This window comes from Tupaia chinensis, unplaced genomic scaffold (genome assembly GCF_000334495.1).
Source record: "Tupaia chinensis unplaced genomic scaffold, TupChi_1.0 Scaffold000247_1, whole genome shotgun sequence".
Classification (NCBI taxonomy): Eukaryota; Metazoa; Chordata; class Mammalia; order Scandentia; family Tupaiidae; genus Tupaia; species Tupaia belangeri.
In genome coordinates, this window is record NW_006159725.1 from 4,574,378 (window position 1) to 4,588,326 (window position 13,949).

At 48.2% G+C, this 13,949-nt stretch overlaps 1 protein-coding gene across 1 annotated transcript; it reads right to left on the reverse strand.

Moving 5' to 3' along the window:
* Positions 1 to 734: 734 nt before the first annotated feature.
* Positions 735 to 11,635, reverse strand: CD3E (CD3 epsilon subunit of T-cell receptor complex). Its single transcript, XM_006148841.3, has 9 exons — positions 11,506 to 11,635; positions 11,288 to 11,395; positions 9,343 to 9,363; positions 8,297 to 8,311; positions 5,435 to 5,452; positions 4,555 to 4,761; positions 3,017 to 3,184; positions 2,469 to 2,515; positions 735 to 1,351 (listed from the first exon to the last, which is right to left on the reverse strand). Exons 2-9 carry the CDS (start codon positions 11,334 to 11,336, stop codon positions 1,295 to 1,297), a joined length of 582 nt encoding a protein of 193 aa, XP_006148903.1. The 5' UTR covers positions 11,337 to 11,395; positions 11,506 to 11,635; the 3' UTR covers positions 735 to 1,294.
* Positions 11,636 to 13,949: the final 2,314 nt, after the last annotated feature.

A 13,949-nucleotide genomic window follows, 5' to 3' on the forward strand; every position in this document is an offset into this window, starting at 1 on the left:
AGGGGCCTCCGCACGAATGGCCTTCGTCACCCCCACCACCACCCCCCATCCCCGCTCCCACACATAAATAGCCCTGTGGTCAGGAGGGAGCTTGCAGAGTGCAGAAAGGGACAGCGGCAAGCCTGCCCGCTGGAGCTGGACTGAGCTCCCCCACGCTCAGCTCCTCTCCCGCAAGCCGCGCTGCTGTGGGAGGCTTCGTGCAGGGCCCTCCCACCCCAGGGCTGGGGCGCCGCAGCGCGGCTCTCAGGCTCTCACCCCCATACGCCGGGCCCAGGCAGCCACATCCTGGCTGCCAAACCACAGCCTGCCTCCACCTCCCCAGCCCAGCCGGGCAGCTCTTCCTGGCAGCTCGTGGAACCGTGTCCCGTGCTGGAGCCCCCTTACTCCTCCATCCTTCTCTCCCATTCCCTTCATCTGCCTTTCCAGGCCTGCTTCTGCCTCACCTGGGACCTGAACTGACGCTCCATTCGGACCGTCAGCCACCGGCCACCCCGCCACCCCCATGGCTTCCTCTAAGAGAAGTTAGTTTCTCTCTTTCTCTTTTTTCTTTCTTTCTTTTTCTTTTTCCTTTCTTTCCCCTGATAACCATTCTTAAGAGAGTTTTAGACACCACCCCATCATCCGTGAAAATGGCGTTCGCATAGGGGATCCTGTCTGGGCTTTAGTGGAAGGCGGTGAGAACCTGAGTGGTCTGAGGGCCTCTGGGAAAAGAGGGACCGCAATTATTTCAGCCAAATACACTTTATTTAGTTTCTCTCTCAGCTGAGGGGCGCCGGGCGCATTCATGGAGAGGCGAATACCCATCTAGTGACGTACAGAGGCAGTGTGGGTGGGGACAGGGCTGGCCCTGGGCCTGGATCTGTGAGTGGGGAGGGACCTCTGTCCACGTCCACTCATTATATGCCCAGGGAGGGCGGCCAAAGAGACAGCTGGAGGTTAGGAAGGTGGGCGGAATAGTTAGGGATGGGGCCAGTTGACGTGCTGTGCAGGAGGGAACTGTAGGCAGAAGTAGCATCCTTAGGGGAAGGAGCGAGCTGGGGAAATCAGAATCCTGACGAGACCAAAAGACCAGTGACGACTCTTCATGGAGGACAAAGAAGCAGCAGTGTCCCAGGGCTAGTCACCAGCACGGGCAGGGAGGAGGGAGCTGGGGACAAGGCTGTGGGCAGTGAGTTCACCACCGAGCCAAGGAACAGTTCTGTGGGGCCCAAGACTTGCCCTGGGGGTGGGAGTAGCAGGGTGCCTGGAGAGGGGCCAGACCTGGGCCACGGGGAAGCAGTGTCCCTGGGAGCTGTCAGACGCCTCTCTGATTCAGGCCGGCATACAGGTCTCGCTGGCCTTTCCGGATGGGCTGCAGGAGGAAGAGAGGGGGTGGTCAGTACCTTGGGTCAGAGGTACTTGCTGAGAAGGAAAGGCTCCAGAGACCTCGCTGTAGTGCAGTGGGGGGTTGGGAGAGAACTCGGGACTTGGAGCTGGGCTCAAATTTTAACTTGGTCCTAATGGCTAAGAGGCTTGTCACCAACAGGTGGTGTGGAGATGAAGGTGCTGGATCCCACATGGCCAGTTGCAAGGTTCGAGTCCTGGATTTGGTGGCTTAACAATCACTCTGGGTGCATGTGTGTGTTCCCAAAATCCTGAAAGGAGACTGGAGCAGAAGGGGTTGTGGTGTGGCCGTTTCCCTCTGAGAAGTGATTTCTCACTTGCCCCCTCTCTCTCTCTAATGAGCACATGTGCCTTATAGCAAAAGTTAAAAGAAAAAAGTCTTGAGCTGGTTCTTTCAGTGAGCCTCAGTGTTCTTATTTCAAAAATAGGAGCGAAAGACCTGCCCCTCAGGGCTTTGTCAGCGTTAAATGAAGTCACTCTTGCAAAGGTCAACACCACACGGTTGACTGGTGCTCAAACAAATACATATTTGTTGAGTGTATCCTGCTGTGATATTCAAAATATTTAAGGGCTGGTCGTGCGCACACCGAGTGGTCAGAACCACTGTGGTGGTTCTCTGCTAGGCCAGGCCTAACTCTTTAGCTTCCCCCAATCAAGAGGCAGATCAATGTGGGGGGTGTGAGTGCAGGTGCAGGGGGGAAGGAGGCTTGGGCTATTTACCAGTGAAGCATTTTAGCTTTTTACCAACAGGTGTGATAGTGCTGGTGGTGCTGACGGAGACCCAGCTCGGAATCTGCATTAGCCTCATGTTCGTGGTACTCTCCACCGCTGAAACCCAGCAGAGAATAAGCCAGAGGAAGGGGCGCATGTCTTCCCCAAGTCCTGCCTCTCCATGGCGGAGAAGCCAGGCAGCCTCTGGGATGGCTCTGTTTTACCAGGGGAGGAGGCAGGGTTGGCCACATGGTTGTCCTGGGAGCTCTGAGTGAGGGGTTTTAATGTATCTGGCAGACAAGATGGATGGTCTGACCATTCCCTTTCCCCTGGAAAGACACCCCTCCCCCTCCTGGCCCCCTCTATCCTCTTACCTCATAGTCTGGGTTGGGGACAGGTGGTGGCCTCTCCTTCTTTTGTCCTGCAGAGGGAGGGAAAGCACTCATTTCTATGAGGGAACACCAGCTTCGCAGCACCGGCTGGGGCATAAGGCCCAGGTCAAGGATGGCACCCCCTTTTATTCTCCTCCCTGTTTCGTATTCGGCTGTACTTTCTTTTTTCTTTCTTTCATCCCCTCCCTAAGCTCCCTCACCCCCATGCACACTGTCACCGTTTCTCGACTTTCCTCAGCTTGCACGCCTCCGGTTCTATCACCCCTAGCACTTTGGCAGCAGGGATGGGCCTGGTCACTGCAGAGCCCTGACAGGCATCCCAGGAAGGCCATCACACCCTCAGTGTCTCTGCCATGTCAGGGTGGGAAGAAGCATGGTCTGGGATGGGAAACCCTCCACTGAGATTCGTCATCACAGTGGACTTTCTTGAGATGATGTTTGGGCCTAGCCGTGGATATCCGGCCCTTTCTGAGCCCGGCTGGACGTCCCCCTTTGCAGGACTCTCTACCTCCCCAACCGCACAGTCTTACCCCGGGGCCTGCCGCCGGCACCCGCTCCTCGCGTCACAGGCTTGGCCTTGGCCTTCTTACTCTTGCTCCAGTAGTACACCAGCAGCAGCAGGCCCAGAGTGAGGCCGATGTCGATTACCACCACAGTGGCCACGGTCATCAGGTCCACCTCCATGCAGTTCTTACACACTGGGGGGGGGGGCAGGGGAGGGAGATGAGAGATCACAGAAAAGAAGACAGGGGACACTGGGGGTGAGGAAGGGACAGACAAGGGCCAGTCACCTCTCAATACCCCATATCTGCCAGAGCCGGAGCCCTCCCTTTCATAAAAAACCAGGGTCAGCCAGGGCACGGTGGATAAGGTGCTGTATCCCACATGGCTGACTACGAGGTTCGAGTCCCAGGTCTGGAGACTTGAGAAACATATTGGGCAGGAGTACGTGCGTGCCCCAAATTCTGACAGCAGAATGGAGGAGAAAGGATTGAAGTGTGGCCATCCCACTGGGGGTACTCTCTCTCTCTCTCAGGTGAGTGTAAGTGCCCTATAGTAAATTAAAAAAAAAAAAAAGCAACGTGTTGTGATTATGAGTAGAGGCTCTGGAGTCAAACAGTCCTGGGTTCAAGTCCCAACTCCATCACTCACTAGCTGTATGAACTGTGTTTTCAGTTCATAAGCCTCTGTTTTCTCATCAGTGAAATGGGAATAAAATAACATCTTATTCACGTGGTTGTTGAGAGGATTATATAAAAAAAAAAAAAAAAGAAAAACAAGCAAGCAAACAAACAAAAAACCCTGGCAAGTATTCAACACGGTACTTGAAGCTTAATAAGCACTCTGTAAATGTTAGCTATCATTCTTTTTTTGCTATTATGTTTTAGCTTATGATATTTTATATAGTGGCTTCAAGTCACCTTTGTAAATCCTTCTGAAGAATTTATCCTTGGATAAAGCATCGGATAAAATGGCACACACATATTTGGTATGCCCTAATTCTGGGCATGATACAATGCAAATGACCTAATCTTATTTCTTGGGAAGTTGATATTTCATTTCATTTTAATTTTTATAATTGCTAGAGGTGCATTTGCTCACCAGAGAGAGAGACGGAAAGACAGAGAGAAGGGGAGTGGGAGAGAGCATCCTCCCACGGGGGCATGGGCACACTGCAACCCCTTCTCCTCCATTTCTCCTTCCTGTTGGGATTTGGGGCACACTCGCACACGCAATCACTATGTTTCTCAAGCCACCGGGGCTGAGATTTGAACTGTTGTTGACTGCATGAGATCCAGCTTTCCTTAACCTCTAGGCTTTGAGGCCGGCTCTGGAAGTAGCTATTTTCTATCTGATGCTACTGAGGTGACCGGGACAGCCCTGCACTGGTGTTTAATCTGCATTCCAGAACACACCAATGCAGTGTGGCACCAGCGAGTCCTAGGACTGAGTGTAGGAGGAAGCACCGACCCCGGGACTGACGGGTCAGGGGGAAATGGTGGAGAAGGCCCTTCGGAAGCGGCCATCCCTGAAGAGCCCCGGGGGCAGGCCGTGGGGACAGAATTACCTCTTGCTTTCAGGTAGAGATAGTGGTTCTTCTCTTCATTGGTGAAGCAGGTGTAATAACCGCTGTCCTCGATTTCCGAGAAGTTATCCAGGACTAGGACCTTTTCATGGTCATCGGGGATTTCTTTACCGTTTTTTTCCCATGTTATATCCGATTCCAGAGGGCACGTCAGCGTTACGCTGATTCCTGAGATGGAGACTTTGTACGCTGGGGAAAGGGAGAGAAGGGAAGGGAAGTCAGAGGGAGGAACCAGGAACGTTGTAGGAAAAGTGAGTGAGTGACAGGGGAGCCCACCCAATGCGGGACCGACCATCTTTCATGGAGGCCTTAGATCTGCTTGTCAGGAAAGACCTCTCCTGGCTCGGGGTATGGAGGAGGGGAGCTAGAGAACCTTTCAAAGGTGGCCTCAGGGTTTAGGCACAGACACGGGGATGGTGAAGGGGAGGATGCCACCAGAGAAAGACCCAGAGAAGTTCTTATTCGAGACCTTTTGTTTAGGAAAAAGTTGCTGTAGGAAGCCTGTGTTTACTGGAGAGAGACAGAAAAAGAGAAGGAAAGTGAGAAAGAAACCCCTAGGAGGGATGGCCATGCCGTAATCCCTTCTCCTCCATTCTCCTCTTGGGATTTTGGGTACCCACCCACACACCTTTTTTTCATGCTGCCAGGTTTGGGACTTGAGCCACACAGCTGACCATGTAGGATCCAGCTGCCCTAACCACTGTGCCTCTAGCTGGCCCCCAGGAATCTTTATTAAATCAGAGTTCAGACTATAATACCAGAAAGATCTTAGTTCTTAGGGTTACTTTCAATCAGTTTTCTCCCCTCCACCCTCTAGTCTAGATCCTCAGAAAAGGCATAAATAAAAAGATAATAAACTCACATGCAGGTTTAGAATCACCTGAAAATGAAAACAGAAAAGAGTGGTAAGAAAATGCGCTGGTTTAAGTTTACATTGCAGTTAATGTGTGTGTTGGGACTGGACACGGGCCCTAGGAATTCCCAGCAAGCACCTCATCACTGAAGGGGCCATACGCCTCAAAGGAGTGGTATAGCCTTAGCCCAGGAGAGATTTTTATAGTTATAGCTCTGGTTCATCAACTTGAGAGTGTTTAACAGTGTGAGCATCTAGACTCAAAACCCAGTGAGACCCAGGAAATGTTAAAATCTTACGGCTGAAAAATTCTAGAAGTTTTCAAGCTTACTTCTTGTATTATCCAGAATCTTATTCTAGACAGACCTAAATAGTCTTCTTAAAGAAAAAGACCTTGGGGGTTGGCAGGTGGCATGGTGGTTAAGGGCGCAGGACTCCCACATGGCCGACGCGGTTTGAATTCCGGACCTGGCAGCTTGCTTTCTCACTTTCTCTCTCTCTCTCTCTGTCTGTCCCTCTCTGGTCAAATTAAAATAAATAAATAAAAACAGTGAAATAAAAAAATTCTTAAAAAAAAGATAAAGACATTCTCATGTTTTAAAGAAGGTTTATTTATTTTACTAATGCCTGAGACTTGTGGTCTCTGAGAGAGGGAGGAAGGCAGAGAAAGAGAGAGAGACAGTGAGAGATGGAAGCACTGTCGATATGGCTTCCAGCACTGCAGTTCAGGTTGCTACTGACCATGCAACTGGGCTGGGCCAGCTCCTCCACATCTTTTAATCTTTTTTTTTTTTTTTTTTTTTGCTTTTATGTATTACATTTTTTTGTCACTTATCTATTATAGAATGTGTGCATACATATGCAAGTATGTGTGCATGCGTGTGTGTGTGTGAGAGAGAGAGGGAGGAGAGAAGAAACGAGCACCCTCTGCAATGTCTGGTCACACTGCAAGCTCCTCCTTCCAGTCCTCCAGTCCATTATCGCCCATCTCGGGCACTCGCACGCATGCCTGGAATGTGTCCCGCTGATGAGGCCTGGGGGATCCAAACCACAGTCGCCACGTGGGATCTGGCCTCTCCTGGGCAGCACATTACCGCTGTACCGTGGAGCTGGCACCTTACCACTGACTCTTGGGCTTCCTTGTCTCGTTATTCAGAAATGTTTCCTGTAAATAACAGAGTCCCTCATACTAGAGCCCAAACGTCTTCTCATTCCATGTCTTCCTCTGTTACTACCTGTAAATGAGGTGACGCACTCTCCACATTTTAAAGGAATGGTTCTCCCAATAAAAAGTGGTGTTCTTTGACATGATCTCTGAGTACGATCAACCCTCACTCTTTTGTCTGAGGGAGGAGCCATTGGTGTAGAAAACCGAAAAACACAAAAGAAAAAAAAAGAAAGGAAAAAAAAAAAAGAAATGTGACATCAGTGAGAAGTCATCAGTTAATTTAGAAGTAAGTAAGTAGGCATTGGGGCCAGCAGTGGTGTGGTGGATAGGGGCGCTAGATTCCCACATGGCCGACCATGGTTCAAGTCCCAGACCTGGTGACTTGCTTTCTCATTTTCCCTTTCTCTCTCTCTCTCTCTCTGGTGGTCAAACAAAACAAAGCAAAACAAAATAAACAAACAAAAAACTAACAATAACAAATGGAATGAAATAAATAAATTATTATTTTTTAAAAAAAGAAGTAGACAATATACCCTCTTTGATATGCATGTTTGAGAAAAATGTAAAAAAAAAAAAAATCTGGTGTCTATTCAGTATTAGAGCTTAGACTGGCACACACCCAGACAAGGGCCTGGATATCTACGTGAAGAGGTAAGTGTGCCCACAAAGATTTGATACACACCCAGAGATGGCATTTCATAATGGTTAGGAGAATGAGCTTCGGTATCATGTAAAAAGCATTTATATATGTGATTGTACTGTTTCTTTTCTAAGCATTGGTTTCCTTATCTGTAGAATAGGGATGTTAGAAACATTAAATGAGGAAATTCAGGCAAAAATATTTAGGGAAATAGGTAGAACGTACATGCTTAGTACACTTCAACGCCTAGAACTAAGTCAGAGGGCTTTCTGCATCATAATAGCTAAAACACACCTACTACCTTCTCTGCGTGGGGGACGATTCTGCCCCAAATGAACTGCTCATTCTATCCTCATGGCAACCCTACCAGCTGGGTACCATTTCTATTTCTATTTTTATACACAGCGATGCTATGCCACAGAGAATGGGGGTAAATTATTCAGAGACACCCACCCAGCAAGGATTCAAATGACCTTATCTCCTCTGCCTAAAATATCCTTTTCCCTAAAAACAGTCTCCTTGTTTGAAGCTTAGCCCTGGAATCACCTCCTCCAGAGATCCTTCCCCAACCACACTCAGTCGAGTTGACTGTTCTGCTCTGTATATTTCATTTCGCTCTGTACCTACCTACATCATAGCGTGCACCATGCTAGTTATCAATTCTGCATCTCCCGCATGAAATAGACAGCTTCCCGAGGGGAGGGAATGAGCATTCATCCACACGTTTGTTCATTTATGCACTTAAAAAAAAACGTCATTGAGCATCTACTGTGTGCCAGACCCTGGACCAGGTGAATGAGACCCCCATTTTTGCCTTCAGAGTATTCATGGTTCATACACAAACACACGGGACCCACATGTATGTTCTTCCCTGGCGGTTTGCTCAGGGATACATGCACGCACAGCTATCACCAAACATGGCCGCTGCCAGCAGGTGGCACCTCACACGGATCCCGTTGAAGACAGCTGTCTCCCCTCCTGGTACTACTTGTCAGTGTTCTTTACTGTGATTGTCCCATGGGACCATTGGTTCCACATTTGAATACACTGAAAAGCCTCTTACCAGTTTTGTCGTTATCTGAAAAGGAAATGATAAGCAGTCATTAGTAATCTTCCTATGCTCAACCACAAGATCAGACCCTGTCCCCACAGGTTAAGAAGCCCTGAATCTTCATATGCCCGTGGCTGCGAGCATCTCTTTGGGCCTTCTGTCTTACATTAAATACCTGATCGCTGTTTACAGCAAAGGCCTCTAAGGATACTAAGGTTAGGCAGTGCCGCGGAAGGTCACCTTTACACACAACACGGGCGGCCAGCAGGTGACATGGTGGTTAAGGTGCTGACTCCAACACGGCTGATGGAGGTTCAGGGGTTGGACCCAGAGGCCTGAAAATCACACTGGACGTGTGTGCGTGTGTGCCCAAAAATCCCAGGAGGAGAAGGGATTGTGGCATGGCCATCCCCCCTGGGAGTGATTTCACACTTTCCCTTTCACTCTTTCTTTCTGTCTCTCTCTAGTGAGCACACATGCTCTGTGGCAAAAAAAAACACCTTGAATAAAACAGACAAACAAAGAAACACAACACCGGTTTACTCAGTTGGGAGTGAACAAGGAGGCATCTCATGTTGGAATAGTCCTGACTCTACCACTGTGCTTGAGAAAGCAAGCCCAGGCCAGGCCCACTCGTGTGTGTGTGCACACAGGCCCACTCTTGTCACACACGTTCGGAGTACTCAGACATGTGGTCCTGAACACATGCTCACAGTTGCCTCGGGGGCTTCTCCAGAGTGCATTCTGGCCGCCCACTCTCTGCAAATCCCACATCAAATACGAAACGAAAACAGATGTAAACTATTGGCCCTTTCCATTTAATTGAACGATTTGTCTTTTGGATAGTAAACACTTCCTATTTCCTACGATCTCTACTGCTTCTCTCTCCTCAGCTAGAAATATCTCCAGACTTCCGAGGAGGAGGCAGAAGAGAAGACAGTAGGGACTTCGTTTTCCTGATTCTGTGGAAGTTCTGTGGAAGGGCTAGAGACAGTCCCATTCGTAAATACACAGAGCACTGGGCTGATTCCCCAACAAACAAAGAATGTGTATCTTACCGTCCTCTCCCCAAGCGCCAACTAGAAAATAAATACAAAGAAAAAAAAAAGTTAGTGAATGCGTGGGTACCCGCAATTCCAAGCAGAAAAGGGCTATGGTCCAGTCTGACCAAATAAAACCCGAAGCCTTCCCCAGCCATGCTGGGTCGTAGTCATTCTGATACCCCAGAAAGTGACCCTTAACGGCTGGGTCTTGACCAGAGGCTCGCGGGCAAGCTGGGAGGAAACAGAGCTGGGCAGCATCTAACGTTAAAATGTACACATGCTATTTGACAAGCAGAAGTTAGAAAAAGTGGGGCCTGCTTTGTGAGCTTTTGCTCTTTGAAAAGGATTTTGCTTTTCCTTTTTGCAAAAGGATTTTGCAACGAAGCCTCCATTTTGAAAAGTGGTCTCTGTGGCAGAAAAACAAGCTCTTGGTTGGGTACACATGTTGGGGCTCTTGTTCCATCTCTGGCTCCTGCTTGTCTGATGGCTCAGGTTTTCCGTTTGTCTTCTGCTTGAGATGGAGGTGGAAATATCTGAGAACCGATTACGTGTCCACTAGAGCCTGTGCGTTGAAGAGCTTGCTCACGCTTTCGTGGGGCTCTTCCAAGTCCCTCACTCAGCAGTGACAGGTTTCTCGTCGTCACCCGTTTCCCTGCACTGACTGAAGGTTCCTGCGTGCCTCAACCTCTTTTTCATCAGCAGCCTCCATGTGAGTTAAGACACTCTCCCCACCGTTCCATCCCCAGAGCAGAAGAGCACATTCTCATCATGCCAAACCTCTAAGGGTGCTTGGGTCTTTGAGAGTCTTTCTTTTTTATATAAAACACATTTTTTAAAGGAAAAGCATAGTTTAGGCCATAGACCCCTTACAAAAATGCCTGGCCCACTTCCGTTAGGGGTTACATCCTAACCCTTGTTACTCCGTGTGCACTTTGGACAGGTAGCAGATGAATACACCTGGGAGCTGGTTAGCAATGGAGACCCGTCTCCCTTCTCTAGGCCTCCTGAAGTAAAGCTGAATTGTAACAAGATCTCAGATGACCGTGTGCACATTCAAGATGGAAGAAAGCCAAGATGAAGCAGAAAGTGGAGACGCCGTGGCTGTGGTGCTGAGATGGGTGTCCCGGCTTGATGGCATTTTCCTAGGTCTCTGAAATAAGACATCTTGAGCCGTTCCACCTGTGCCCACCATCCACACCACATCCCCGGAGACAGTCCCGCCTGGCTCCCCAGGCCTGCTGCAGCACGTACTAAACTGTGGCTTTAGACAAAGCATTTAATTTCTTTGAGCGTCAATTTCTTCATTTGCAAACTAGGGGTTATAACACCACCTCTCCAGGGTGGAGGTAAAGATGAAATCAGTCAACGTCTAAAAGGCATTTTTCTTTACACTGGATCTGGCACTTCATAAATTGATAACTTTTTCCTTTGTTCTATGTACCTCATAGGAGATACGTAAACACTCTTAGTTATTTATCAATGTCTGTCTTATGTTGCTTCAAAAAGGGCTAAACTATTGGAAAACTCTTGGCCACCAGAAAAAGACTGAAAATGCGAAGGTGTTTTAATGTCTCAAAGTTACTAGACCAACTATGGAAAGTTTGGGTTCAACCATCTGGTCTCCCCAGACAAAGAGTGGAACTTACTCTTCTGATCTCTGTGTGCTAGTTCTTAAGGGCTGGGTAAGTTCACTGACAGACGAGCTTATTCTTGGTAAAAGAGAGATTTTTTTTTTCTTTCAATAGATATGATCATTCCAACGGCTTTTCTTTGGCTTTTCTGTGAAGAGTCTCCCAGGCACTGGGGGCACCTTTCCTCTCCATGAGCCTTCAGCTCGCCCCCCACCCTGACTCTGCACTGTTTCTTACACCTCTCGTAATCCAGGCTCCTTGGTGCCCCTGGGCAGCACCGGGAATGGCTGTGGCCTTCCAAGGGTCTGGAGAAACATCGCCCTACTCACCTACTAGGAAGCAGAGACCCAGAACTCTCCGGAGAGTGCCCGACTGCATCTTTCTCTCATGGGATGTTTCCTCTTCTAAGATGGCGGAGACAAGTCAGGTTATTACTTCTGAAAAAGACACCAGAAGATTTATTCAAAACATGTGTTGGAGAAAAAGGCCCTGGGGCCATTGCTCCCAGTGCTAAGATGAGGAGGGAAGCTTTATAAGGGAGACTCACCATTTTCCGAAGCAGGCACCTGAGGCAGGGAGGGGAGTCGGGTGTCTGAACCCCACACAGGAAGTGCAGAGAGGCCTGTGGGCCTGTGGGTTCTGCGTCACATGGAAACATTTAAGGCAGAGACCTCCACCTGCATTGGCTGAGGAGCACTGGGTCCTGCCGCTTTCCCACAGGGCGAGGAAGAGGACTCTGGTTAAAACTGAAGGGGCATGAAAAGAGACCTGCCATCGAGCTGCCCAGGGCCTGAACCATCTGTCTCCATGTGGGTGGCTCCTTCCCCAGGTGCCTTCCCGCACCAGGCCCCAGTAGGCCATGACAGGAAGAGCAAGGAGCACTCACGTTTGCTTTCTTTCTTTCTTTTTTTTTTATTTTTTTGAAGAATTATTTAATTTAACTTTATTTATTTTAATTTGACTAGGGAGGGATAGAATGAGAGAGAGAGAGAGAGAAGGAAAGTGAGAAAGCAAATTGCCAGGTTTGGGACTTGAACCATGGTCAGCCCTGTGGGAGTCCAGTGCCCTTAACCCACCACACCACCTGCCAGGCCCAACATTTGCTTTCTTTTCTTTTTTAAGAATGATTCTATTTAACTTAATTTAATTTAATTTTGGAGCGTTTTTTGCTATAGGGCTTGTGTGTTCACCAGAAAGACAGAGAGAGAGAGAGAGACAGAAAGCTAGAAATCACCCCCTGAGGTGGGTGGCCATGCTGCAGTCCTTTCTCCTCCATCCTCCTCTCGGGATCTTGGGCACACAAGTACACGCGCTCAGTGTGAGTGTAAGCCACTGGTCCAGGACTCGAACCGTGGTTGACTATTTATTTGTTTTAATTTGACCAGAGAAGGCCAGAATGAGAAACAGAGAGAGAGGGAAAGTGAGAAAGGAAGTCACCAGGTCCAGGACTCGAACCGTGTTCAGCCATGTGGGAGTCCAGTGCCCTTAACAACCATGCCACCTGCTGGCCCCACATTTGCTTTTTTTTATGACGTGCCTGACACATAGCAGCAGGGTACGGTCATCATATTAATAAAAGCTGTTGATTTGAAAAATATATATTGGCTTAAAATCATGAGATGCAATTGGTTTTTTTGAAGGTTTTTGCCATACGGTACATATGCTTTCTGGAAAAAGACAGAGGGACAATGACAGGGAAAATGAGAAATCGCTCCCCAGCAAAGATGGCCGCCCCACAATCCCTTCTCTTCCTGGGACTTTGGGCATGCACTCACACACTCACCTCATGTGATTTTCAAGCCGACAGGTCCGGGACTTGAACTGCAGTTGGTCATGTGGAAGTCCAGCACCTTAACTACCATGCCACCTGCTGGCCCTGCCATGTTGAGATTTTTTTTTTTTTAAGAAACAATATCATGATGTTAAGATTTTTTTTTTTTTAAGAAACAATATCATGGTGTGACCATGGGGAAAAAAGAAAAGAAGGAAATACGCTATCATGAAATGAATGCTTAGTCTCAGAGATCAGCGGGTTAAGTAAGAGGAAGAGAGGCTGGCAGGTGGTGTGGTGGTTGAGGGCACTGAATCTCATAGGATGAACCACCCTTCCTGGCTTCCATGGCCCTTAGAAAGTTCTTAATCTTAACATGGCTTAGGCCAGCTGGTGGCACAGTGGTTAAGGTGACTGGATCCCACTCAGCCAATTGTGTAGTTTGAGTCCCCGATCTAGCAACTTGAAAAACACGCTGGAGGCAGGTATGAGTGTGCCTAGAATCCTGAGAGGACTGTGGTTCGAGTCCTGGACCTGGCGACTTGCTTTCTCACTTTCCTTCTCTCTCTCTTTCTCTCACTCTGTCCTTCTCTGGTCAAATTAAAATAAGCGAATAAATAAAGTTAAATAAAATCATTCTTTATTAAAAAAAAAAAACCTAAAAAGAAAGAAAAGAAAGATCCCAGCATGCTGGAGGAAAGAGATGTCTCCCAACATTCTTCCTGCTTATTCTTTCAAGATATGCACAGCTGGGTCCACCTTCCCACACCCTGGTTGATACCAACTTGATCAACTTTTCTGTTAAAGCCAAACTGGACTTAGTGCAGTCAGAGATGAACTGTCTGGTGGCCATGTGTGTCCCGTGTATAATTGTGTAATGACTGAAACTGAGAAATTGGGGCAAAGGTATTGAGTGGCTCTAAGGATCACCAAGGATCCAAGATTCCAATGATAAGCACGCACACACAAGAGAAACATGACGGCTTAGCCCAGAGAGTGACTGTGCACAAGAGTTACGTCGTGGCCACAGTCGACCAGGACCTGCCAGAGTCTGAAAGACCTGAGGAGGTCCTAGCATGTACATTTCTAACCACAGATACAAAACCAAGCGGACCAGGTGATTATGGACCCCCTTGGTTCTGATTCTTTTTTTAAAAATTGTTTATTTAATTTATTATTATTTTTTTTTTAAAATTTGACCAAAGAAAGAAAGAAAGCGA

Coding starts and splice junctions, on each gene's coding strand:
- CD3E (XM_006148841.3), bottom strand. CDS start 11,336: ATGCAGTCGGGCACTCTCCGGAGAGTTCTGGGTCTCTGCTTCCTAGTA. Junction 9,364..11,287: donor GGGTCTCTGCTTCCTAGTAG/GTGAGTAGGGCG, acceptor TTTATTTTCTAG/TTGGCGCTTGGGGAGAGGAC. Junction 1,352..2,468: donor TCCCCAACCCAGACTATGAG/GTAAGAGGATAG, acceptor TTCCTCCTGCAG/CCCATCCGGAAAGGCCAGCG.